Raw genomic sequence first — 26,990 nt, forward strand, 5'->3', positions numbered from 1 at the left:
ATTGAAATGTGCTATGGTATCCCTGTGGTTACGAATAAACAAAAATGGCGGATAAGAAGGGTTTACAGTGGCTTTCGGAGGCAAAAGCCGAAATCGCTGCTACGGACGAGTGGAAAAGACTGACCTTGGAATTAAACGAAGCCGTTCAACAGCATCTTACCGAAAATCATGTTTCATACTTTGCAGACCTTACAAACGTGGAGAAACTAGTGTTTCTTAATCGAGCCTCGAAGCTTGTCAAAGACGGGTCCAGGTACACAGATGTTGTTGCTATGGTTGGCAGAACAGTAGATCGATGTGTGAACGAAGCCATATTAGGAGAACTTATGAGTCCGCACAATGACAGAACTAAAACTCAACTTTTAATGGATTCAACTTGTGATGCTTGTGTCAATATATTACAGAAATGGCCAAGTCTAAAACCCAAACTGTTCTCAAATCTAAACCGACCATTGCCTCCAAAACTAAGGAAGATCATTTGGAAAATGTTTCTTGACAAACCAAGCATAAATGACGACTATATTCTCAAGAAAAAATCTAAATCTACACAGGCCTTGCAACACGAGTCAGTGATCAAGCAAAGATCTGAAGCCTTTTTGTTATCGGAGCAAAAATTCCAGGCATTGTCCATGGAAACTAAAACATACCTTGTAGATGTGATGACATCCAGCCTTGTTTATTATTCTCAGATATCAAGTAATCAGTCCCATACATTAGGAGACACAGAATATATGCTTGCTATTCCTTTTATAGAGGTGTTTTTATCAGACATGAACATAAAAAAGGATCAAAATGGGAAGGAGTTACTACAAGCTACTGCTCAATTTGTTGAGGTCTTCACCAATTTCATGGAAACCAGACCCCTTTATTTGAAAGATTCTGGCTCCATGGTATGTATCTCACAAGTAGTAAGTATAAATTGAACCAGAATTGGTGGATTGTATCATCTCTTATAACCCCTATGTAATTTGGTTTCAGTTTGTTTTGTTTCACCAGCCAGTGCTCTGTTGCTTTTAAAAGTTTAGAGATCAACAAAAGTATTTCCTTTGAAATAGAACTGAGGAAGAGGGAGCCTGAAAACGAGACAAGAGAGAACCTGCAATAAGCACCCCAAATTTTTGTCTTCAGCATTAAGAAAAATGAACACTCTTTTCGATTGGTTGATTATCATTCAAAGTTCAGAAAATGAACACTCTTTTCGATTGGTTGATTATCATTCAAAGTTCAGAAAATAAATGCTCTTTTTGATTGGTTGATTGTCATTCAAAGTTCAGAAAATAATCACTGTTTTTGATTGGTTGATTTTCATTTAGCATACAGAAAAGGAACACTCTTTTTTTGATTGATCGGTTGATTGTCATTCAGTATACAGTAAATGAACACTCTGTTTGATTGGTTGATAAAACATTTTAACACTCGTTTTGCATTTTGCTTGTCTATTCCTCTTTGATTAGCCAATGAGGACAAACAACATTGACAACATCAGAAAGGGGATCTCATCAGGGGGTGTTTTTCAAAAAGACATGAGATTTCACACAGGCTTAGACAGGGGAAGCATCTAAGGGGCTTGCCTTTCCCCAATTGATTAACATAGAATGATCATTTTGTTATAGGAATTTCATTCTGCTCTGAAACAAGTCGGAATTACCATGGCAACTCTTTTAGAGCAATGTGATCTTCAATTAGCAACATTTCTTCAGAAGGCATTAGCAGAAGGTAACACATGTTCATATTATTTTGCATAAGAAATCATTTTTTATACATTAATTGATCCCTTTCATTTTCTGGTCTATATGTAAGTGCTCTCTTTTCTAGTAGTAGATTCCTCTACATTAAATATTTATTGAGTTACTATTTTTTATTTAAGATCAATATGTATGTTTGATATAAAAATTTGTCAATGAACAAACAACACCAGGCTGGGTTAAATCCACCAGGAATCCTATAGATAAACATGGCAGCCTTAAGGCCCTGCCATGAACACTGAATGTGGTCGCATGACCGCTGGTTTAAATTACTAACTTGGCCCTATCATACTATGGCACCAAATATTTAAAGCATATCCCTATTAATTTGTATCCCCATTCACAGGCTGTGATGGTTTTCATTGACATGGTGGTCGATCATTCAAAAGTTTGGCTTATTATCTGGCCTGTTTTTTTTTATTGTGTTTATAATTGATAGATGGGTCTCAAACACTGCAAGGCTGTCTGTCTGTGCTTGTCAGGGCATACATCAGATCAATGTTTGTAGGTAAGAAAAAATTACCATTTGGTACGGAATATAATACTGTACCTAGAACAAGATTTCCTCAGTAGTATGTTAAACAATAACTTCTCTTCTTACTATGTAGGAGGTCAAGAACTTCTTGTTCATTTAGTTCTCAGCGCAAGCAAATACATATGGCACAGGAATGACCGCACTAACAATCTATCCTTTAGCTGTTCTTAAGGATTTCTTTATTTTATAATTTTTAATTACATACATTTCCCATGTTTTGGGTTTGTCCCCCTTAATTATATTCAAGTACTCTCCGCTCCCCTCACCTTTCCAAAGTGCGGCCAGTAGGAGTGCAGGGACATTACCACTTCAGCATCACCTTTTTAATTGACGTTTATTTGTATTAACTTCACTATGGAACCAGGTTCAGAGCAAGGGACCAGTAGTGGATCTAGGGGGGGTTAGGGGGTTAACCCCCCTCTGCCTTAAAGCCATATGTAACAAAAAAATAATTCCCCCCCCCCATTTGTCACTGAACCCATTCCCCCCCCCCCTTCAGCAAAAAGCTAGATCCACATCTGTTGACTGAAAGGAATTGTACTGAAGCAAGCAGTTAGAGTACACAGAAATGTTGTAATATAAAGCAGGGGCGGATCTAGCTTTTCGCTAAAGGGGGAGTTTGGCTCAGTGACAAAGGGGGAGGGTGTAATTTTTTTGTCACATATGGCTTTCTGGCAACCCAAAGGGGAGGTTTAAGCCCCCTAAACCCTGCCCCTAGATCCGCTACTGAAAAGCGAGTTATAGGAACCATTCAAGTCATTACAATACAAGGAGGGTCACATTTTCTTCCCTCTGTCTGTACATTGATATTTATTGTGTTTCCATGTTTTTTTTTCTCCCTAGGCTATGTCAGTATGGATGTTTTATGCTATATTTGGGACCAGTATGTTATTAGCATCAAGTACCCCAAGTTCCAATCCATCCCAACATTTGCTGTTGCTTTGCTTCTTGTTCTAAAGACTCACCTGCTGGCATGTAAAAATGTAAGAACTGAAAATTGTAGCAATTTTATTGTGTTTAAACTCTCACATTACATACATTTAAGGACAGACCATTTGATATTTGATGGGGCTAATTTTGTGTTGCTTGAGAATTCGAGGACATTTTTGCTGCTAGATGTTTTTCCCAAAAAAATGTGACGATTTTTTCTGCCCATCATAGCTTGCTCATTTTTTTTAGGGGGGGGGGAGGGGATCATTATTTTGAGTCATGTTGAGATAATACTGTTCCTAAGGAAGAAGCATTCATAGATGTGTTTTGCGATCACTTTTTGTATTGAAATATTTTTGCCTGGACGCATCTTCTGTCGTCATTCTACTGAATTTGGTCTTTCCGTTTGTCTCTCTATATTTTTTTTATAATTGTCCGTTCCTCAGCCAAGCCTAGTCACTGGCATTTTTCTTGGGTTTCCAGTGTTTTGTAGATTAACTGTGAGTAAGTGGGACTGGGTATGAGCTCTTAAAACCTATACACAAGTTATACTCACCACAGGGAGACAGCCCCCAAGTTATGCTCAATGTGACCATTTTCCTTAGAAAGTAGATATCTATAATTCAGTTATGCTAACATTTACACAATTAAACCCAGTTGATAATTATACATACACATATTTTTAAAACGTTGTTAGTGCAAATGACAAATGGAAAATTGCAAATCTACTAACAAAAATTTACATTAGGTCTTGTATTTTTTGGTTAATTAGTAATATATTTCCTTTAATTTAATTACATTTCCTTTGTTAATTCAGAGAAGGCAATTAGAAGATGCACTTTTCCAAGGAGCAAAGGAAGTAAAAACGCAAGAGCTTCAAAACATTGTAAGTCATTCTAAACTTGTCTTATTTTAATCAGGAAGTTGTGAGTTCTTATTGGCTGTTGCCCGAAGTTGTGTCTCCATTCTCTGACAGCTCCCTGTTTTAATATTAAATATGATGTTAAGTTAACGTTGTTCTGAGATTTGCTAGGCATTTCCATAGTCCATGCAAGTGGTGTGGGGCAAAGCTAGGGGCCTCATGCAGACTTTCTCTCAAAGAAAACCCAAGTGAACTGCACCCACTTATTGTTATTGTTTTAGGTTCATGACCATTTCCTAAGTGGCTGGAGGCAGTTGATAGAGGAGGAGGTTGGCGGTTCAGAGTTACCTCTTGTGGACCCTATTGCCAGTGAGTAGCCACCTTACATTGTGATTATGCTATAACAGTGACATTTCGTATCTTCGGATTTACCTTAGAGAGTATTAATTAAATATCCTGACAGAGGGGAGGGAAGATTTTGATGCAGAAAACCTAAAAATTCCAACCCCCCCCCCCCCCCCCCTTCAGCTGTTTTTCCCCCAATCCCCAAGAATTCAGTAGAACTTATGAAACAAAAAACAGTTCTGTGGGTAATTTTACAAAATATTTTGTTGTAACAACTTTGGGATAAGTTTACACAATATTTTGTTGTAACAACTTGGGGGTAATTTTACACAATATTTTGTTGTAACAACTTGGGGGTAATTTTACACAATATTTTGTTGTAACAACTTGGGGGAAATTTTACACAATATTTTGTTGTGATACGTAGCTCTTGGGGGTTGTGAACCCTGGGCGTGGTGGCTCCATGATGCACCCGTGCCCCGTCAGTACCCTGGGGATCGCCGTGCAGCGCGGGAGAAAAGAGAAGCAGATCGCTTGCAGAGAGCCCAAGAGAAAAAGTGAGTTATCTCACTGCAAATCATCTAAACCAATAATATATTATTCATTTATTGCACATGATCAGCTTCAATTCTTAATAAATAGACTCATTTTGGTACAAATATTCCAATATTCCCTTTTCTACCATCTTTATATAGAAATATCCCCACCTCCAATCTTGTTGTGGCATCTATAGTGAGATGTTGGTGATGGCAATACTGATAATGATGGCTATGATGATGGCGATAATAAAGATGATCGTGATGGCCGTGGTGTTGAAAATGGTGATGTTGATGACGATGATAATGTTAAAAAGATGATGATTATATGATAGCCACTATCAGCAACAACTACTGCCTTCTTGATTCTCTTGGCCAGGTCTTATTGTCGGTCCACTTGTGTTTTCTGTTGTGCTATCAAGTTTGAGGATTATTTCCTCTGCCATTTCGTGGAACACTTCCTTGACGTTTATATTTTTCTTGCAACTCACTTCTTTGAAGCGCAAGTTGTGCTCTGCTGCGAACTTAAGAAACAAACTATTAGAAAAGTGATATGTAATGGCATTTTTACATGTGTTTCCTGGGTTGGCTCCCCATAGCCTCCCGTGTCTCAGGCCAACCATAGGCAAGGGGGCGTAAGGGGGCCACGAAAACCGCAAAACCGCACCGAAAATAAGAAAAATAAAGAAGAAACGCATCAGAGTTTTGCAAAAAAAGGGAGAGCTCTTTGTTTCAAGGAACCGAAAGAACGCAAAACCGCACCAAAAAGAATTATCTAAACCGAAAAAAACTGTACTAATTTTAGGACAAAACCACATCACCGCAAATCCTTACACCCCCTGCATATAGGGAATCCCGAACAAACCGCCAGCGTTTGATATGTGTTGTATTTGAGGGCGGGCATTGTGAGTACCCGTCATATGTTATTTTTGCTTGTTGTGAGTTTTACTATGCTCAAGGGTTATCGTCCTGACCTCTTCGCCCTGTTCTGTTGTGACTTCCCGCTTGTTCTGTTTATGACACTCGTTACCAACAAGTACAACCACGACGTCATCGTCTGAGTTCTTAGAAAAGATATCATATATTTAGATTACAATTCAAGTCAACGATTAATGGATAAAATGGAATGGTAGAGAGAAAAGATATCACATATATTTAGATTTCAATTTAAGTCAACGGTTAATAGATATAATGGAATGGTAGAGAGAAAAGATATTATATATTTAGATTTAAATTCAAGTCAACGGTTAATAGATATAATGGAATGGTAGAGAGAAAAGATATTATATATATTTAGATTTCAATTCAAGTCAACGGTTAATAGTTATAATGGAATGGTAGGAGAAAAGATATCACATATATTTAGATTTCAATTCAAGTCAACGGTTAATAGATATAATGGAATGGTAGAGAGAAAAGATATTATATATTTAGATTTAAATTCAAGTCAACGGTTAATAGATATAATGGAATGGTAGAGAGAAAAGATATTATATATTTAGATTTAAATTCAAGGCAATGGTAAATTAATAAAATAGTTGAGAGAAGAATTCCAAATTCCCATCGGGCTCTAGTCTTGAGAGATTTCTGCTTGAAGTGGATCAGACACAGGCTCCTGGAAATATGCCAGTTGTAAGCTTGAAGATAAAACGGGAGTAGCCAGAGGGGTGGCCTAGCACCCAAAAATACAGTAAACGTAAGAGACATTATTTGAAATACAGGAGAAAACGCCTTGAAGGTCCTTTTGGGCCCCCTCCTGTTAAAAATCCTGGTTACGCCGCTGAAAAATTCTTCCTGTAAGGATAAAGTATTTAATAAGAGCTCTTTAAAGTGCAGTTTTCCAGATCTAGGCAAGACCTATGCTCGAAGATCCACCGCGTACTTTGTATTGCCACGGGAAATCGCACCGGAAAGACTTCCTGTGGTAAGGACTTTTGGGGAGTGCTGCAAAGACTGCTGGGAAGCCGAGCACAGGCAAGACCAGGCCACGTGTCAAATACGACCAGGGAATGGGGCCTCAATGTTTAGGGTCCATGACCAATGCTCCACTACCGACGGAGCACAAAAATGGCATGAAATTTTCCAATTCTTAATATATAGCTCAAGTTTCCGCATACAAGGAGTTCCTCTGACAAAAAGCTTAATTCCAAATTTTAAAGAAATTTAGAAGATATGAAATTTAGATATTAACGAGCAAAGTTGGCTTAATTTCTGATCAGAGCCCAACTTCTCCCTAAAAACGAGGAGAATTCATACTTTGAACATTTGAAAATTTCACTTCAAGCCTCATATCTCGAAGACGAATCCATTAAAAAAAACACATTTTGATCTTATTTTGGAAAACTTGCCATTTTTTTTTTGCTCTGTCGCCACTGGCTATCGTTGGGACTGATTGTTATATATTACTAGCCTATCACCTTACCTCGTTTATGTTTTTTATCCACATCTGGACGCTGTCAAACGTCTTGGCATTCGTGACGTCATAGACAAGAATTACCCCCTACAACCATTCAAGCTATTACTATGCACCATCTGACACTTACAATTGGTCAGACTGAGGATTTGGGAATTCTAAAGTGTGGTAGTAAACCGTGTTTTTGTATGCAAGCTTTTTACATTTTACACCTAGAGGGTTGATGTTCGGGGAGACGGCAGTTCTGACAAAGGTAACTCCAGGCAACGTAGGACCGTTAGTTGCGAGCGCGAAGGAGGTGTGTGTTTTGGTTAAAGAAAAGGTGCGATTTCTTCAAGCGCTTTCTACCCTTCACAATTCGTCATTTTTTGTCCAAAACTGCACTGCGGACAAAGATACTATCTTTTTTCTCGTGGTGTATACACACATTCGTGGTGACAAGACCAAACAACTGCCTTTCTGAAAAATCATCAATCACGATCGAGCCATTTCAAAAGGAAATAAATTCTACAGAACACCACTACAGAATTACTGTTAGCTATTGTTGCATAGTTAACTATGACTGTTGGAAGCAATCCAAGCAAGAAATATGGTTACCATGGAACCACGATAGTATGTGGTCGTCACGCTGCGAAACCTTTCTAGACCCGCGGTATTCCTGTGGTAGAGAAAAATAAGTTCATTTTAGAGTATTTCCCGTCTCACATTTGTTGGCATCCCCCCTCCCCCCCCTCTTTCCATATATTGATAACGAAAGAAAACGTGTGCTTGAGGTTTTAAAAGTTAAAAAGGTCATGAAAGATAAAATATATGTTGATGAAAGACTCCTTTTCAAAACCTAATAAATCCTCCTATAACAGAGCAGAGGGAGGTCGCTAAATTTATATATGACTGTTTTTTATCTAGGGATGGGTAGTCTAAAAGTAGCTGGACTCTTGTATTACTTGTTTTTTTATATATTAATGTTTGTTAGCGTGACAGCCATGTACTTGTGTGTATAAGCTGCTAATATCTAGCTATTATATCTATCTAACGAGAGACTATCTTCCAATAACTCACCATATTTGCAATGTTATTTTCCTGTTGTTTATCTTTATCGTCTTGGACAAGAAGTCATTCGCTGAAAAAATATGACATTGACCCTTAAACCCATGGTTTTCCGCATAACACGGATTCGCATATTAAACGGTCAATCTCCGACATTACTACACGGTAGTTAAGTCAACCAGTCTCGCTATTTTTCTAATAGTGTAGCTGTGTAGCTTTGATATTGTTTGCCTGTATTCCTTGCATCCTCTACTCACCGGCAGTCGGCATTTGCTGTACAATGCTCTCTTGACCAAGAAATGTCAGGAGTAGTTTAGTTTTTCCTACATTTGAGTCGCCAATGAGGAGGACTTTGAGCAAGTAATCTTGTTTTTTCCTCGGTTTCATGTTCATGCTTGTGAAACCGGAAGATATTTCTGCGGATTTCTAGCATGTGACTTTTGTCACGCCCGACATAACCGTCACACTAAATGGCTTGCATACAGCTATTTCAATAAACGTTGTCCAACAGCGCTCTGCCGCACGCGCCCATACCGCGAGGTGGTATGGGTAATATATGTTGCATAAATCTGCTCTACTCTGGGCATAAATTTAAACCAGGATTAAATCGCGTTCCTGAAAGCGGGAATAGCGCTAATCTAGGCATAAAATCGGCATAACTTTATACCACCTAGCGAGGAGGGTATAACTCGCTAATCCGGGAATAAAAGTCGAGCAACAAACAAAATGGCGGACATGTTATTGTTTGGTAATCTTGCAGGAAGGCCTGCTCAACCGCGTCGGTTTCGTCATTTCCGCACAGAATTAGATGATTACTATAATGATAAAAATGTAAAGTCGAGGTTCCGTTTCAATAGCGATTCTATTCGCTATATTGCGGACTTACTTTCACCACAATTAGCGAGGAGCACAAAGCGAAACCATGCACTGAGTCCGACCTTGCAAGTTCTTGTTGCTCTTCGGTACTTTGCCTCAGGTAATTTTCTTGAGGTTATAGGGGACACATTTGGACTTCCAAAGTCTACAGTATCACGGTGTATTACTGACGTTTGAAAAGCACTTGTTGCCAACAAAGAAGAATTCATTGCTTGGCCTAGCGACGAGGAAAAAAGACAAATCAAAGAGGCGTTTTTCGCAAAAAAAGGGTTTCCTGGAGTGATAGGCTGCATCGACGGCACTCATGTTCGCATTCAAGGACCTCCCAGGAACGAGAACGACTTCGTAAATGGGAAAGGATTCCATTCAATCAACGTTCAAGCCATTTGTGACAACAAAGGTGAGTAAAGATTCATAATAAACAAGGGTGTGGGGGGTTGGGGTGGGACCAATTAGTGAACTTTTTGGGGGTATATCAGCCCCCTGTAAGTAAATCAGATCCACATTCTCCCTAATAGGTCCACCCTTTCTAAATTAAGAACTGAATTTTCTCAAACAAATAATCACAGCTACTGTATTTTATACTGTATTATTAATTATCCACGATCAAAGAATACTTTCAAATGAACTATCTTTTACAATATTTGTTTTCTGTCATCTCATCAAACAAATGAAAAATATCTTTTGTAATAAATATTTTTAATTTTTTTTTTCCACTCTTAGGGCTATTCACCAATGTTGTAGCCAAATGGCCTGGAAATGCCCATGATTCTTTCATTTTTCAAGACAGTGGAATACACGACAAGCTGCAGCTGGAGCACAAGAGCGTCGAAGATGGTGTTCTAATTGGTGATAGTGGGTATGGATGCAAGCCCTTTTTAATGACCCCTTTCCCTCACCCTGAATCCCCAAAACAAGAGGCCTACAATGAAGCACTGGGAAAGACAAGGGTGAAGATTGAACAGACATTTGGCATATTTAAGCGGAGATTCCATCTCATGCATACAGAGATCAGGGTGGATCCCTCAAAGGCAACCCTGCTAATAGGGGCTTGTGCGGTTTTGCACAACATTGCTATTATAAGAAATGATGTTTATAATCCTCCCCGTGGGGTTGTCTTTGAGGATGATCAGCCAGAGGTACCCCCCTATGAGGGACCAGAGGATGGGCTAAGGATCAGGGAGTACATTTGCCAGAATTATTTTTAATATTTTTTTAATGTATTCAATAGTTTATTAGAATGATGGACTACTTTTACAAGTTTGTATGTCAAAGAATGCTTCTTATAATAAAAAAAAATACCCATATGACTGAAAGATTGGGTACTATAAGATTTTAAAGATTGTAAATTTAAGACTATAAGATTGTAAATTTCTAAAGAATATGAATTACAATGGAGGGAAATTGATTTCTTTTCAAAAAAAAGAAACAGACAAAATATAAATTAGATAAAACTCAGGTGTCACCTGCAAATTTACAGTCAATTTATGGCGTTAGGCTTAATACATTATTAATAAAAGATGAAATTCTATCTGCAAATTCCATCAAAAGCTTTGAAAAAAGATTGCATTTTCAAATGCAATACTCACTAAGGATTCTTGCCGGCATGTGTAAGGGAGTTGGAAGTTGGGGACCATGGTAAGCTGTACTATCGTGTCAAAACTTTAAATACTGTAAAACTTTCTCACTGTGTCATGAAGGTATTTGGCTCTCAAATTATTCTAGAGTATACACTGAGAGTTTGCATTGACTTTGCCTGCGATTTGAACATTTATGATAACTTTTATCTGCACCGATCATGACACAAAGTAAGCCCGAAGAGTTCTAAATAGATTCAATGCTAGCCAAAAAATATGTTTTAAAATGACTTCAGATATTCTTGTTGACTGTACAGTTTACGTATAATTGTCATTGTTTTTGAAGTATTTTTTAAGGCTTTTATTCATTATTTTTAAATGGAAGATGTCATCCTGTGAAGTGTCTTGTAGACTTCACTCTCTTGGAGACTTTGCTTTATATTTACACTTGCTTGTTTGATTTTCATTGCCATGCCATTCTGACTAGATCCGTCAACATTATTTTAAAACTTAAAAAAAGAAATCAAGATTACAATTTTCACTAGCCGAAAGCAATGCACTGAATCTCTTTGAAATCCAAACATGGCTAACTTGCCCGAAATAGCCTCAAGCATGACATCATTGCTCAGAGCCTATATCCCAAACCCTAAGAATACTATTCCAAACAGCTTGTAAAAAAATCTAAAGAGTTAAAGGTCTTGAGAATTAGTCATTTTCAAGACCCTTAACTCTTGAGCTAATTTCTCCTTCTTCATTATTATATACTCTTTCTGCAGTTGGAGAGTTTCACACTGCAGGGTAAGTAAATCATCTGCAGTGTACCTTTTCTTTCTCTTATTACTCTTAGGGACAGGGGCTTCAGCAAGGACAGCAATAGTTGGCTCTTCTACAATATCATCAAATGCAATTGTGGGGAACTCATCACCCACTACATCTTCTGATGTTTCCAGCAGTTCTTGGTAGATATTTTCTCCTACAGTAATAAAGTAAGACATCAGAGTAGCACACACATTGAATTTAGAGAGAAATGCATTTACAGCGTCACCAGTAAAACCGTGAAAAGCAGAAATGCATGGAATGCATTTTTTTTCAACAAATAGTAGTACGAGTCTGTTGAATTCTCACTTCTGATTCATCACAAGACAATAAACATTCTGCTCAGGCGTTCCAGCCTTACTGGTTGTGCTTTAAATCAAGTCAGACAACAGCAACAAGGAAAATCATGAATAGCTGTCTGCAGGTAGTTATTTGCTTTATTCATGCCCGGTGTGTTCAATCGATAGAACCAATAATCTACATTAATTGATTCTAGTCGACAAAATTAACTAAATGCATCGGCAATCAATCATAATCAATAGCAAAAAAATTTGGAGGTCAATTGATATTTATCGATTTTTCAATTGAGACAGTCAAGAAATATTGATTTCTTTATTGATGACGTTTGAATAAACTACACATTCCATACAGACAAAATACGACACAGCATTCTTAAAAAAAGGTCTTTGTAGAAAAAAGAGTGTGTAAAGATGTATTTCTCTTAGGAATCACCATTGCACAGTTTCCCTCCAGCAATTCTAGCTACGTGCCTGGATTGTCAAATATTTAGTGCTTCATGTTTTTGGAATTCCGAAGATCACAGGTTTTGTTGGCAAGACTATAGGTGCAAGGAGGGAAGTTCGGTGCTTCACTATATGCTTATATAATTAGGAAACTCCTTGCAAAATGCGAAATCAGGGTGAGAAAATGTTTCATATAATACAGCAAGTGAAAGGGTTTCTCAAGTGAAGCTTTCGATTTGTGGCACAATTAGAAGTCTATCTTTTGAAAATTCCTGATGTAATCGATATATTTGACAGACTAATGCAGGGTTGTTTGAGTATAAATTATTATCGAACTTCCAATCAAATCGATATCAATTCATTGAGGTTATCAACCAATTTCAATTTAAGGACTGGTCTTTTGATAAGATATGTTTGGAAATATCGCCTGAAGTTGAGGCCTTCATGTCAAAATACAAAAAGGGACTTCATATAAGGATAGCTCAAACTACATGATTGGCATTAACTTATCTAAACACTACAATCAACAGCAAAACTGGTAGAACAAGAGAAATTAATCTTCATTTTTTTTCGAAGGTGTGTCGTTATGTCGTTATGTAAGGTTATGTCAGAGTAGCATGACAAGTCATGCTTCGGTATGTAGAATTATGTAATATCTATTGTTAGTAGTTGACATAAGTCAACAGTGTTCTAAAACAAACACCCAAATGTTTATCAGTTGTTGTATTTGATTATAGTTATGCTGAGAATTAAAAGGAAAATATTTTTCGTTCGGACGAACTGGTGAGGTAGAATGAACCGTTCATTTCACAGTAGAGAAAACCACTTGTTACTGTGTTTTGCCAAAAAGTTCCTACATCCCTGCGTAAACAGATGACTTCACTTAATGCTTTTAAGGATTATAATACGTGTTCAACTATTAGCAGAGGAATACTTATCTTTCGGGACGTAAGTCTTACAGAGACAGGCGATATATTAGATTTTCTTTTTGATGTTTGGAGATTTTGCTTCGTTCTACCCCCGTTTGTAATGTTATACAAACATGGCTGTGTGAAATTCCGACAGGCGTTGCGCGTAGAGTAACGTGACATAATCACATGACTGTATCATGAATATGAATAATATTCAAAACACAAATAATACCTGTCTCGAACCCTCCTTCGATCCCGGAGAACCCCGGCGTGTTGTCATAAACCTCCACTATTTGCTTGCTTATTTCGGAGGGCCCCTTCGGCGGCGGACCCCCGCCAGTCTGCCGCTTTCCCTTCTTGGCAACGGAGTATTCCTTTTTTGCCACGCTGAACAGCGCCTTCCATTTAACCCTGACCTCTTCCACAGTGCGGTAAGCCACACCCACGGCATTCACCTTTGCGGTGATGTCCAACCACACTTTCTGCTTCATTTGGTTTGTAAGGTTGTTAGTAAACGTAGACTGCAATATGTCTTTTTTGGCCTCAACGCTCTCGGTGATGACGTTTAACTCTCTTTGAGAAAAATTTGGCTTTCGCTTTCGCTTGTCTGGTTTTGTATCCTCCACGGTGCTATTTTGTGTCATTTTTAGTTGTTTTTTAAGCGTGCCTTTTGGAAATTTTCCGAGGAAGTCAACGTTTGTTTACACAGGTTTCCCGCAAATAAAAAGAAAAAAAAAAACGCGCGCGCGTTGCCGTATTTTCCCGCCAAAACTGGTTTTCCACTCGCTAATCTAGGGATTAAACATTTATGCTGGGAATAGCTATTCCCGGCATAACTTGTGCTTTCAGGAACCGATATTTATGCCCGGAATAGCTATGCCTAGCATAGTGGATTTATGCCTAGAATAGCGCTTAATCCGGGCATAAGCTAATCCTCTTTTCAGGAACCGGCCCCAGGTTTTTATGCCGCAGTCTTATAGTGAAGACTTTCGCTGGCGAGTTATCTGGATGGTACAGTTTCTTGAATTATCTTTCGTAGACACTGCGCCATTTCTTTCTATGTGCCGCGTACATTTGTAAAAGGTATCTGAAAAATATAAATAGGGACAAATAAGGACGACAACGGCAACGCGAAAGACGACGACAGAAAACAATTAAGAATTCAAAGAGCCAGACGTGAAATATACTCTGAAATTGATTTTGTCTGATACATTTCAGCCGTTTTTCTTCAAACGACAACGTGAAAACTTCAAGTTTCACGGTGTAGTGAGAACGGGAACGTGTGCGCTGAAAACTAGACTATCCTTGTTCGCTATGCTAGAAAAAAGATTCTAGGTTTTACTATAGTTTTTAGGGGGAATACATAAACGAGTGAATTTTATCTAAACTAGTTTAGAATTGAGCGCAAAGTATGAAAGCTTTTTGGGTTCTCCCTGCAGTCGGTCACCGTCATCGTTCCTATTAGGTACCTTAAGCAAGGACGACGACGACGGCTAGGACAACGCGTTCGAAAAAGATGTTTTCGCGCGTGGCAATCAATAATAATTTAATTGCAATGGAATAAGCAAAACATTAAGCAAAACATTATCTGTCAGAGACAGATAGAAATAAGGACATTTTTTCTTCAGCAGCGAAAGTTGTAAGTGGAGTTTTTAGTGCAAACGTCGAGTTTTCACGTTTGTGGTTTTACGGGAAACGGCTGAAATGTATCAGACAGAACGCATTTCCACGTGCTGCTATTGAATTCTGAATCAAATTACATTGTTTTCTGCCGTCGGCGTCCGCGTTGCCATTGTGTCCCTATTTTGTTCAGGCACTTTGCCAACAGGTTTTCTTTTAGTCTTACGGGATAGGTGTCAAACCTGCTTTTGTTTCATTGTTTAAGGACGCGCAGATATATTTTTCGAAAATTATCAGACTGTACTGCCATTCTGATAGCGTTCAACGAAGTTCGTGTCGGTGGTGAAGGATGGCAGAGCTTGAAACAACATATATTACCCATACTACCTCGCGGTATGGGCGCGTGCGGCAGAACGCTCTTTGACAACGTTTATTGAAATAGCTGTATGTAATAATGCCTTGTCGTTTTAACGGTTTTGGTTCTGACTGTTGCCGTGTTACGTGGTTACGATGGTAATATTTTATATACTTGAAAAGGAATGAATTTAGGGTCATGGCCGGTATGTGTCAAGCCAAGGCATTTGCGTTTGTCATGATTCAGGAAATGAATAAAAGTGTATCCTTTCATAATGCTTTCCTATCTCTCGACCCCCGACGCAACTAATTGATGAAAATGATGGTTAGCATCTTAGAGTCATCAATTTGTAATAGTTGATATCAATTTACTAAATGATTATCAAATGATAAGAAAAATTAATAACAATTGATAGTCTGATTGATGAAATTTGATAACAATTGAGAAATCAAAAGATAAAGATTGATAAGTAATAATATTGTTAGCCTGGGGCGGATCCAGGAGCTCCAGAAAGGGGGGGGGGCAAAGTAAGGGTTTCAAGAAAGGGGGGTTCAATGTTCTTCCGTGGATTTCCTTATATTTTTTGTTATTTTTAAGTCAAATATCTGAAAATAGGGGGGGGGGGTGCTCGGCCCACTCCTAAATCCGCCCCTGATAAATAGTAATTTATAGATGGAATTTGTTAAAATAAAAACTACTAGTAAAAGTAGTGATGTAGTGTTTTTTTGTTGTTTTCTAATATAGATTATCAATTCTGGAAACCATTGGTTGTGTGAGTGATTGATTTTTACTTGCCAAAACTAGTCCATTGTAATGAATGAACAAAAGGCTACAAAATATGTAAATTTATAGCTATACTTATCTATCAACAGTAAAAAAGAATCCTTAGTTGTTGTTGTTTTTTTTCAGGAGAGCAGAGCTAAGAAAAGCTCATAAAGAGGAAGAAAAGCTCCGAGCCAAAGAAGACGCCTTAAGAAGGACATTTCACCAGGAGAAGACAACACAGGAGCAGAAGATCGCTGAGCTTGAAAACGCTCTTCATTCTGAGCGCCGAGCGCGGTATGATGTCGAGCAAGACATGGCAGAAGAGATCCGTCGCCTCCGAGAGCAACTCACCGACCTAACTGGTGTGGCTGCATCTCCCTCGGTCGCTCGCTCTACCTCCCTCCCCCCTACCCCGCGGTCGGTCCAATCGGAGCCCCCGCCCAGTCGGGGTGAGGGCGAGGTCCAGGGTTTACTGAGACAGTTGGTGTGCAGGTCCATTGCCGGCGTAGAGCAGCGTAAGTAATATAAGTAACAGGCGCGTACAAAGCAGGATGAGGGGGTGCCCCCCCCCCCCCCCTTGGCTGTGAAAATTGGGTTAAGGAATCTTCAAATACTATGCTTTATTCATATGATACCTATAATGACTACACACCCCCCTCAGCCAATCCTGGGTACGCGCCTGGGGTGTTTTTTTCCTTTTTTACTCGAATTGAAGCAGACGTAAGTGAAATGAATATTTGTTTTAAAAATAGTTTTTTAAAGGTCAGAAGCGCATCCGAGGGGGTAGAGATTGTGCCTCCCGTTGTGGAGATCCTGGACCAGCCCCTGGCCGTAAATGTGTTTGTTGAGCGTGTTTTGAAGTATGACGCGATCAAATGCACATTCATGTAAATAAAACCCCACCATTTTCCCTGCTAGCAGAGGCCTCTTTTCTCTGTACTTCGCTTTTCTGGCATTCGCGTGGAAAAGATACCTCTGCCATGGGTCGCAAGTTCGTTTGATCAAACCGCCGTCCACGATCGTGGACTGGAGAACCAGAGCGCATGCTCAGTTCATTAATTACTGGCCACTATTTGAGCCCACAATGACTAGCGCATGCGTGAAGCGTATATCCGCTGTGGGATAATAAGCCCGCATTCGAAACGGCGTCCTCCGTAAAAATATCACGCGACGAATTATAAAAGAAGCCATTCAATGCCTTGTCTTCATTCAGAATTTTCTCTCGTTTGACTAACGAGTCAATCTACCGTTTACAGCTTTTGTATATTCTTCTAGAATTAGCTATTCTAAGTTTACCAAAAAGTTTTGTAACATTTTCTTCGAGTCCAACTGTGCGATATTTACATTGAAGAAACTCGCCAGCCCAGATGTCTTGGAAGTTATCACACAAACAAGACAAAACTCGTCTTTGCTGTGTTTGCTGTTCAATCTTTTTAGTGACGTTTTAGGTGATTGAAATTAAACAGTTGTTTGTTTGTTTGTTGTTGTTGTTGTTTTTTTTTTGAAGAGGAGAACTAACCGGAGTTTGATTCATAATTTGCGACAAAAATTAGCATATTGACGGCTTTTGCGCGATGGTACGGGTTTTGGCACGTCATACGGTCGCTAAGAAACGCTCACACATGCGCAACGAAAACAGTTTCTACCCATGGCAGAGGTATCTTTTCCTCGCGAACTCCAGCCCAGCGAAATACGAAGAAAAGAGGCCTCTGCTAGCAGGGAACCCACCATTATAAATACGTCAGTAAAAATACTGTTTTTTTTAAAAAAAAAAAACTCTATTTTAGTGGCAATCGGAATTGACATTCAAAAGGAAGAGGTCCAGCGAAAGGTCGCTATAAGCAACCGTCGAAACTTGATGGAATACAAGGAAGCTGAGCTGGCGGTTTTTGGAGGAGAGTTGAGCAGTGAGGACTGGGACCAAATGACGTCAGAGGAAAGAGAAAATAACAGAAAGAGACTACTTGACAAGCTAAAAGAAATGAGAGCTGAGCGAGCACGCCCTGTTGACGAAACACAAGAATGAATTTGCACGGCACCAATACTCTGTAGCACCAATTTACAGGGTTGGGGTTTCCAGTGACGTCACATCTCTGAACAGCTAAAAGATACCCAATCAGACACCTTGGTAAAAAACGCTTGTGACTACGCTTGTGACTAGGCTGTATTTCTAGTTATCTGCGGCATTTTGATGGAGGTAGTCTAACGTTTAAGCCAGGGCATTCAACTCGTACTTGAAGGCCGTGATACAATATCATATTTGTGTCCTACTACATTATAACGTTTGGATAATACTTCTAACTTCAGAGCGCTATCTCTTCTGTTCAAAACATCAATATCCCTTCAAACCACAAGGGGAATTTCGCATTTTGTATATAGCCCTTTCGATTCGAAAGTGATTCTAGAGCCTACAGGATTTGGGCACAGCAGTTCTACTGCAATTAAACAGCGACAGCATTACACAGAAAACCCAAACATCGTTTAGATTATCGTTTACTGAATTTGAAATAAGTTACTTGGTATGGTCGTAATTATTGTTTTACACCCAGAATATACCCTTTACATTCCCATAAAACCATAACATAGGACAACGCAGTATAATCCAGTATTTCCATACAACGCTGACAGTCATAACATATGGGTGCTGGATTTGTAAGAAAGAAAATTGATAAAGCAATCTCGCTCGTTATTTTCAAAGAATAAATGGAATCCCGAGATCTTATTGTAATTGTTACCGTTATGGCTATTGTATTTTACATTTTTAAATAACTAGTGTTCAATTGTATACGGTCACTTGGTCCCCTTGACAGTGACTAGAGACATATTAGCAAGACCCTCGATCTTGTACTCCAGATCCTTGCTTCGAATCCAGCTGTAAGAGTTGTCAAATCGCAGAACATCTGAAACCAAGAGTAGAATATATATTACCTAGCATTACCACCTTTGAATAAGGGATTTGACGTTTTACACATAACTGCCACATGACTATATTTTGCACAATTGTATAACAAGAAATACCAATAGATATAGGTACATTTGTTCTTCCGAATGCGGGCATATGAGAATAAATTCTATGCAACGAACTATAAAGGGAGTTGAACTGTTAGGTAACACTATGAAACTCTGAGTCGCCAGTGCGCCAGGAACCATATAGTATAACTAAAAAGACTACAGACAACGCTGTAGAAAAACTAGATGGTCTGCTTAGGCGTGGTGTAGACATGCTAAGAGTCAACACAAGGCTTATTTCCTCCGACGAAGAGCTAACGTTAAAAAAATTCAGCGCAACTACTCTGTTTAACAGGCGTACAACATACTTTTTCAACCTTGTCTTGATTTATAGCTTAAATTTACAAATTCCGGTCATGGCCCATTTGATTACTTACAAAGTCCGGTCATGTCGCATTTGATTACTTACAAAGTCCGGTCATGTCCCATTTGATTACTTACAAAGTCCGGTCATGTCGCATTTGATTACTTACAAAGTCCGGTCATGTCGCATTTGATTACTTACAAAGTCCGGTCATGTCGCATTTGATTACTTACAAAGTCCGGTCATGTCGCATTTGATTACTTACAAAGTCCGGTCATGTCGCATTTGACTACTTACAAGTCCGGTCATGTCGCATTTGATTACTTACAAAGTCCGGTCATGTCGCATTTGACTACTTGCAAGTCCGGTCATGTCGCATTTGATTACTTACAAAGTCCGGTCATGTCGCATATGATTACTTACAAAGTCCGGTCATGTCGCATTTGACTATTTACAAGTCCGGTCATGTCGCATTTGACTAATATGTTACACATCACGACGTCATGATTACTTACACGTCCCAGTCTTGTCGCATTTAAAGCACCCTTGCTCAGGAATCAAATGACTATCCACTCTTTGAATTGGAAGCTGAGGAGAATCATACAAAGTTACTTTTCGGGTACTTTTTTTAACCAACTAAAACCAACTTCGTGAACATGTCCAACAGCCCGAAAACTCACCAATTCTTCTAAATCATTTTCCTGATGTCCATTCTCTTTGCTATTGTTTTTGCCGTTGTCCTTGCCGTTGGTAACGTCCTGTTTGCCGTTCTCGGACGATTTCTTTTCTTCATCGGTGCTTTCTTCAGACGCCGTGCTCGGTACGTTCTTCACGGGAGTCTCCTTAATAGGCGAAGATGGCTTGTCTGACTTGGACTCTGCTGGTGGCGAGGGTGGGGGAGGTGGGGCAAAAAACACGCCAAACCCGACGTCGTTCTCTTTCGTTCGGAAGTCCCACCTGATAAGACACAATCCAACTTTTATATGCTAAGTTTAATGTTTTACACACCAAGAAATGTGACAACAAAAAGGGTTTAAAGTATCCCAAGCAGTCTGAAAAGGGATTATAAAGGTATGCCAAGCATTATTGTGATTTACTTACCTTAAAAGGGTATTATAAAGGTATGCCAAGCAGTACTTTGAATTACTTACCTGAAAAGGGTAATTTAAAGGTATTCCAAGCAGAACTGTGAAGCACTCACCTTAAAGGGGTACTATAAAGGTATGCCAGCTTTCAGGGCTCTGCTGCAAGTCTTGTGAAGCACTGACCTTATCGTTGTGGCTGAAGTGGTGACATCGCCTCTGATCTCAAGGATCTTGCCTCGCTCGACTACCGTCACCTTTGTCCCTTCAGCCTCACCAAACGGCTTTTGCGCCACGTGAAATGACTCGGGAATATCTCCTCCGTAGCAGATCTACGATAGATAAACACACCACAGACACTATGTTCGACTTGGAAGTCGGAACAATTGGAAAACAATGTTACATAGGGTAAGCACCGGCTAAACTGCAGAATACCCGTCCACTTAATTGCATTTTCCTTATATTTACTGCCTCGTTCTATGGAAATCGAGGTCTGAAGTCTCATTGTTAACTCTTTGTGGACGGGTATTCTGCAGTTGCTCCTAAGCACCAAGAGCAATCAAAAGTCTCAGAGAAAGGCTTGGAGGTTTTCTAAAAAAAAAAAAAAATATTCCTTCTAGTAGCTTCATTTGAAACTACACTGAAGAGCTAATGAACTTATTTAAACTTATCCTCTCTATTAGAAAGAGGTAACACGTAATCACCCTTTTACAGGTTAAACATACAATGTGACAATGTTTCCTGTTCTAGTAGATGAACCGTGAAGAAGCGTTAAAGGGCTATCTCGCCAACAGATCGTTTCCTCCAAACGCCTGTGACTAGGTTGAGAAGACATCGGGCCGACAGCTTACGTTTCATGGAAAGACACTCCATACCGATAATTGCGGGGGTTATAAGTATCCTTTGCTTGTTTCGGGTGAAGACAAGATAAAATGAGACCTCCAGAGCATTTTCATTCAACGGCGTCACGTTGTGTCCATGGTGATGCCATCCATGATTTTGTCTTTTGGACATGACGTCGTCACAAGATAAAAAGCTACCCAATGCCCCATTAGGTACTCATTCTTACTTTTGTAGCGCATTTCGGGTCATCCTTTTCATCACGACACTTGCCGCCGTAAAACTCGGGTAAATTGTCCTCGTCGACGTATTCCTGCAATTCCTTCTTCCAGTCAGCTGATGGTAAAAGAGTGATATCAGATTTTGAGTTTTTAATGTTCTATGATAATGGCTAAGAAACTACTGTCTAGGTTCAACCTTGCGCGCCAGACCGAGATAACGGCACATGCTGTTCCTCGTATTTAACGTTTATGATAAGGCGCCATGGTAACGGGAAGAGGGAGGGGAGGGGTAAAATGGGCTGCACATGGAGATATGGCAAGAGGCAAAATCCGCAGGGGGGAATAGTGCTACGGTCGATAATTTCACAGGGGGGGGGGGGAGATAAGCCAAAATTCTACAAGTGATGGATTGTAAGTCTAAGACCATTTTTACCAAATCTATTTCAGATGGATAGGAATAAGGTCAAACATGCAGACATATTTTCTACAAACTGATAATTCTATCATGACCGTTTATGTCTATGTCTTATTTTTAGGATTACCTTAAAATAATCGCATAAAAGAAAAGCAATACTTACATCCAAGAACTTTGATCTGCCCTCGCGTGTACTCACTCAGAAATGGTTTGACTAAACTATATGCCACAGGAAACAAGGCCGGAGCTGAAATACATCGCAGCAAAATCACAAATAAGTAACCATTAATCAGTAAATCTGAATAAAAAGATCCATCAATCAAGTAGTAGACTGTACTATGCATTTAAAAACGTCCACATCAATGGAACACAAGCTAGCTCCTCTTACACCTCCATGTGCTCTCTCCAAGAAGGTTCAGTTCGGAACTGTTTGCAAGAATAACAATCGTACCTTTAATTACCAAAATCTGTTTCCAGTAGCCTGGATAGTTACTCTCATAAAAATGCAAGACCTGAAAAAAAATAATTTCTTATTCACATCCTTATTCACACTCATAGAGCTGAATACCCTAGACCATGATACCCTCATTAAGCAATATCTGTACAGCATATCATGAGCAGCTGAAGGAGGGCGTTTTTCTCGGCCATTTTTAGTTTTAAGCCTGCTAACCACATTTTCCTAACGTTATGGTTAATCAGAATAATTTTTAATGCCTTTTTAAAGAAAGCCCTGAGATCTGCCTGAGCTTAACTGGCTTAAAGGCAGGTTCACCCCTTCAGGGTACCCAGAGTGAAGTTTACACCACAACAAAAATAATAATCATTTGAAACCCCGTGTATTGAGTGGCTCGAGAATACAACTACGCCAGGCATGATATCAATCTTATCATTGCAGCTTGTGAAACGAAAAGGGTTTGTGGGAGATGCAAAGATATGACTAGTGTTAGACATGATTAAGATAACTTACGGAGTTAAAGAGAGCCACACCTGAAAAGGTTAATAAAGAGAGTTAGAATGCAAAGTAGGGGAATAAAAGCTTTGAACGTGGATGATAATAAGATGATAAACCTTGAAACTATAAAGAGTGTTGTCTAGCTTGGGGCCATTCCTTGTGTTTGCACATCGTTTCCTTCCATTTCTCCCAAACTGAATTTTTTTAGCAACAGGGAATGTATTGCTCCTACCTGGTGTCCAAAGGTGCTTCATTCCAAGGCCTTCCATGTCCAGAATGGTAACAACTTTATCAATCCGTTTCCCCAACTGAGAAACATACAAAAAAAGGAAAGATGCTGTGGTGGCCATGAGTCTAGGAAAAATAATGTTCTTTTCTGTGTTTGTGTGTTTTTATATATCTTTTTATTTATCTTCTCACTGTCTTTTTATGGTAGGAGTTCTCTAACTTGTCATTATTTTTTACTACTACTGTACCTATCTTTTGAATCATATTTCATTTTATTGATCACCATGGCAGTCGTTAAAATGCCTTACCTTTTTAGATTGGTCTTTAGCAAGCTGCATTCCCTGCTCTGCGTGCATTCCTTTGAATCTGAGAACTTCTTCTCTTCTTGCAGAATGTAAAAGGCCTTGAAATAACACTCAGCATTACAAGTATTCAACCAAACAGTCAACCAAACATCATCAAGAACAGTGCACATTCTCACAAATATTTCAAAACGAACATTAGCATCTATGACAGCTCGTGTAGAATGTAAAAATAGGGAAAATGCTATTCTAGATTTTCTATCATTGCTCCTTTTTTTTCAACTCGTGAGCCCTTGTGCTGGGGAAAAAAATTAGGGGTGGGAGGGTGGGTGGGGGGGGGTGGGCTCTGACATTTTAAGTCAAAACCTTTTCTCCCTCCCTCAGGGTATTTGATAAACACTCTCTTAGGAAGAGGTGCAAAGAACTGTCTTCTATACTACAATATCAAATCTTTATTATACAGCATATTTGACTTTTTCTAGGAGGTGTCCCCCAAGACATAATGCATTTGTTACCTTTAAAATCTATCTTTCCAACAGGGTCAATGAATATAGGAAATCCTTCCTTGTCATAGCCAAAAAATCCACCAGGGTCATATTTTTCTAAAACCTGAGACAGAGGAAATAGTGAACATTTATTTTTAGAAACCAAAAAGAGAGAAAAAGAGATAAGAAATTGCAAGAAAAGTCACATGAAATGGGATGGATAGCAAAAGAGGACATTATCTTCACTTAAGATTGGTATCAATTAAAAAAAAATTAGGGTAAAATTGTTTTGAGTTTTTTTATAAGCAACTCGCAGAATCAAATAAAATAGTTACTATATAGCTTTATTCTATAAGTTCATAGGGTCTATTCCCAACTACTAGTGCTAGCAATATGCTTTGCAAATTGAGCTTGAGGGGTATATAGCCATAGCAGGCCTCACATAATAGGTGGGGCACGATACAGAGAGATTAAAAAAAATATTGGGGGCACAGCCATGCCCCCACTGGTCATTACCTTATAATTTTTTAAAATATTGGGTGGCACAAGCCCCCAGTGCCCCACCCCCTCGGGTGCCAGACAGGGAGGGGCAAAATGGGGGGTGATTGCCGCCAAAAATTTCTGAGCAAATGTTTTTTTTAGATGAACGGGAGGCTTTTACATGTACCTAAATATGTATCAAGCATTGCATGTATAAATCGGTTGCTCATTTTTAAAACTGTTTGTATTCCTTTCAGCAATATCGGATGTCAAACCCAGGTACCCCCCACCTAGAAACGATTCCCTCTAAACCCAACCCCCCACCTGCCATTTCTGCTCCCCCACCCCCCACCCCCACGCGCGCACACACACTTTTGGGACCACTTTGCTGCCTCTAGGGATAAAGTCTATATAGTTGATTAATCTGCTAGTTACTTATTAAACTTCTGATGCTGATTACCTTTGATGAAATTCTAGAAAGGGAGTGGGATACAGATGCTTTTTCTTTTTAAATTTTGGAATCACATAACATCGATAAATCAATATTGAACTGTTACCTCTGGAGGTTTGTAGTCCTCTAGAATGGTCTCCAGCCCAAACTTCTTTCTCACCCACAGGCTCTGGTAAAATATAGTTTTGATATTAGCCACACAACACGAATCGATTTTCCAAAACCAACAGCGATTTTACCTGTCTAAACATGTCTTCTGCTTGCTGGACATCAAAATTGGTTGCTAGAAAGTAAACAAAATTACCATGAATTAAAAAAATATTGTTATATAATACTTGATACTTAAAATAATAATTGCTTTACCAGCCAGCTTTCAATAAGAGCTATGCTAAGAATTAACACCCCTAGATAGGTGCAAAAAACCGAAATGACAGTTTTTCAGAGATGCTGTTTGAAACAAGTGAAGTTGAAAAGCGCCAGCTCACAGTGCAGAGGGAAATACTATGCTTCCAAAGTCCAAGATCTTTAAGGCGTAAACCCTCGTTCATATTGGAAAGAGGTTAGTAAGCTCTGTGGTGCAAAGAGCCAAGAATATTGATCAAGGGGTATAAGGAGGGCAAAAAGTACAGTAAATGAACAAGAAATCATTTAAAATGAAGAAAAGTTTTAGTTTAGGGGCCTTTTTAGCCCTCCTTTTAGAGATCCTGGCTTTGCTCCTGTGATTATGTACCTTGCAACCATTTGAGCAGAAAATAATCATCCTGATCCAACTTCAAACAGCTCCCAATCTTCCTTCCAAGCTAGAAAAAGATAAAAGAATATTTTATCACAAAACAGACATCTGCCTTAACACCAATTAAGTGGTAATTACAGAATAGCAAATGATATTGTTATGTGATGTTCCTAGATATGTCTATACAGTGTGAAAAACCAATAAAGAAAATTATGAAGCTGAATAGGTTCATTGACCTGAAAGATAGGGCAATGAATTTCTAAAAGCTTTTCCTGTTACAGTTTTTTTCTTTATTATACAAATGTTTTGTGCATGAAATAAAAATGGTAGGAGTTATCTTATATTGAAATGGATTTGAATGTTAACTGATTATTTGGCAATAAGCTGTAGTTATACTCTTCTAAAGCTCATTTGTGCCTTTTTTGTGGTATTCAGCTCATTTAACATATGCAACCTCTTTTATCATATTTTCTTTCCTTTTTTCTTATTCCCTATGAAGGATTTTCTAGACTAACTAATCACAAATATTTCTAGATATAGTATTCAAAACATCCTGTCTTAAAGCCAAATCACTTCAAAATTATATTCTCTTCAGCTAGAAAAATCCTTATTTGGACATTGTAAAAAAGTGAAAATGGGAATGAAAAGAAAAAGACTTAAACATAGTTGAAAGTCTGAATGCTATAAAAAGGACTCCTTACCTTTTTTCCCAGGCAAAAACCGGAACAATATTGTGTATCTATTACAATGCCCCTATTTTGACAATTGAAAACTTTAAGCATATGTTTTGCATTTTCTAAACTGGCTATTCCTGGGGGTTCTAAGTCAATTCACATTAACAAGGACATGTAAAACAAACTTCGATTGCCATTTATGTTTTAGCATTATTTAGGGTTTATACCAGGAGCTATGGTTTAATTGTGATCATCGAGAGCCTAGGGGATTTGCCGCGAGTTTAAAAATTCATGCCTCATTTGTCAGAGTCGAACATGATAATGAGAAGTAACATAGTCAACTAAAATCACGTTCAGGTAGAATTGAAGTTAAAAATCCTAAAAACCAAATAAAGAAACATAAAAACAGTTATGCTATAGGCGATGCCATAAGAAAATACTATGTAAATTGCAGAAATCAAGCGGTAAAATAATAACAACAATTTTATCACCCTGAAACATTCTTACCTGAGACAACGTCTCCCGTTGATTTTCATCCAAGTCTTTGATATTTCGAATCATCATATCACCCAAATGGTTTAATATTTGTCTAGATGCAGCTTTGTTCTTGCATGGCGTTATTTGTTAGGGGAATCGGAAAAAAACGAATCTAAGAGATGCTTCACACGATTGCAGACTTCCCGCTACCATTCCATTCGATCCTTATAAATCATGCACTGCGAGGGCATCACCTGTCAA

At 38.8% G+C, this 26,990-nt stretch overlaps 4 protein-coding genes and 1 pseudogene across 5 annotated transcripts; 2 read left to right on the forward strand and 3 right to left on the reverse strand.

Moving 5' to 3' along the window:
- The first annotated feature begins 7 nt into the window (after positions 1 to 7).
- Positions 8 to 18,793, forward strand: LOC5510899. The gene is made up of 9 exons (XM_032380109.2): positions 8 to 890; positions 1,614 to 1,716; positions 2,185 to 2,253; positions 3,124 to 3,263; positions 4,028 to 4,096; positions 4,354 to 4,441; positions 4,845 to 4,974; positions 16,221 to 16,591; positions 17,864 to 18,793. The coding sequence occupies exons 1-9, from the start codon at positions 45 to 47 to the stop codon at positions 18,100 to 18,102; spliced, it is 2,055 nt and encodes a 684-aa protein (XP_032236000.2). The 5' UTR covers positions 8 to 44; the 3' UTR covers positions 18,103 to 18,793.
- On the reverse strand, positions 5,008 to 8,894 carry LOC5510906 (ras-related protein Rab-8B). 2 transcript variants are annotated; one of them, XM_001631310.3, is made up of 6 exons: positions 8,671 to 8,889; positions 8,426 to 8,486; positions 7,964 to 8,024; positions 7,376 to 7,453; positions 5,928 to 6,017; positions 5,008 to 5,477 (listed from the first exon to the last, which is right to left on the reverse strand). In XM_001631310.3, the coding sequence occupies exons 1-6, from the start codon at positions 8,804 to 8,806 to the stop codon at positions 5,295 to 5,297; spliced, it is 609 nt and encodes a 202-aa protein (XP_001631360.2). In that variant the 5' UTR covers positions 8,807 to 8,889; the 3' UTR covers positions 5,008 to 5,294. The 2 variants fall into 2 exon arrangements, with proteins under 2 accessions (XP_001631360.2, XP_032236007.2); XM_032380116.2 differs by having other exon boundaries at positions 5,325 to 5,470; positions 8,671 to 8,894.
- On the forward strand, positions 8,999 to 10,697 carry LOC125561747 (annotated as a pseudogene).
- LOC116617038 lies at positions 11,238 to 13,838 on the reverse strand. The gene is made up of 3 exons (XM_048725947.1): positions 13,569 to 13,838; positions 11,689 to 11,839; positions 11,238 to 11,375 (listed from the first exon to the last, which is right to left on the reverse strand). Exons 1-3 carry the CDS (start codon positions 13,825 to 13,827, stop codon positions 11,330 to 11,332), a joined length of 456 nt encoding a protein of 151 aa, XP_048581904.1. The 5' UTR covers positions 13,828 to 13,838; the 3' UTR covers positions 11,238 to 11,329.
- LOC5510900 (SEC14-like protein 2) lies at positions 18,554 to 26,979 on the reverse strand. Its single transcript, XM_032380113.2, has 15 exons — positions 26,760 to 26,979; positions 25,576 to 25,645; positions 25,085 to 25,128; positions 24,952 to 25,014; positions 23,945 to 24,038; positions 23,436 to 23,530; positions 23,132 to 23,207; positions 22,915 to 22,934; positions 22,399 to 22,459; positions 22,111 to 22,194; positions 21,541 to 21,647; positions 20,658 to 20,803; positions 20,070 to 20,346; positions 19,905 to 19,977; positions 18,554 to 18,976 (listed from the first exon to the last, which is right to left on the reverse strand). Exons 1-15 carry the CDS (start codon positions 26,814 to 26,816, stop codon positions 18,867 to 18,869), a joined length of 1,377 nt encoding a protein of 458 aa, XP_032236004.2. The 5' UTR covers positions 26,817 to 26,979; the 3' UTR covers positions 18,554 to 18,866.
- Between the last annotated feature and the right edge of the window lie 11 nt (positions 26,980 to 26,990).

The sequence above is a fragment of the Nematostella vectensis genome, chromosome 4 (assembly GCF_932526225.1).
Source record: "Nematostella vectensis chromosome 4, jaNemVect1.1, whole genome shotgun sequence".
NCBI lineage: Eukaryota > Metazoa > Cnidaria > Anthozoa > Actiniaria > Edwardsiidae > Nematostella > Nematostella vectensis.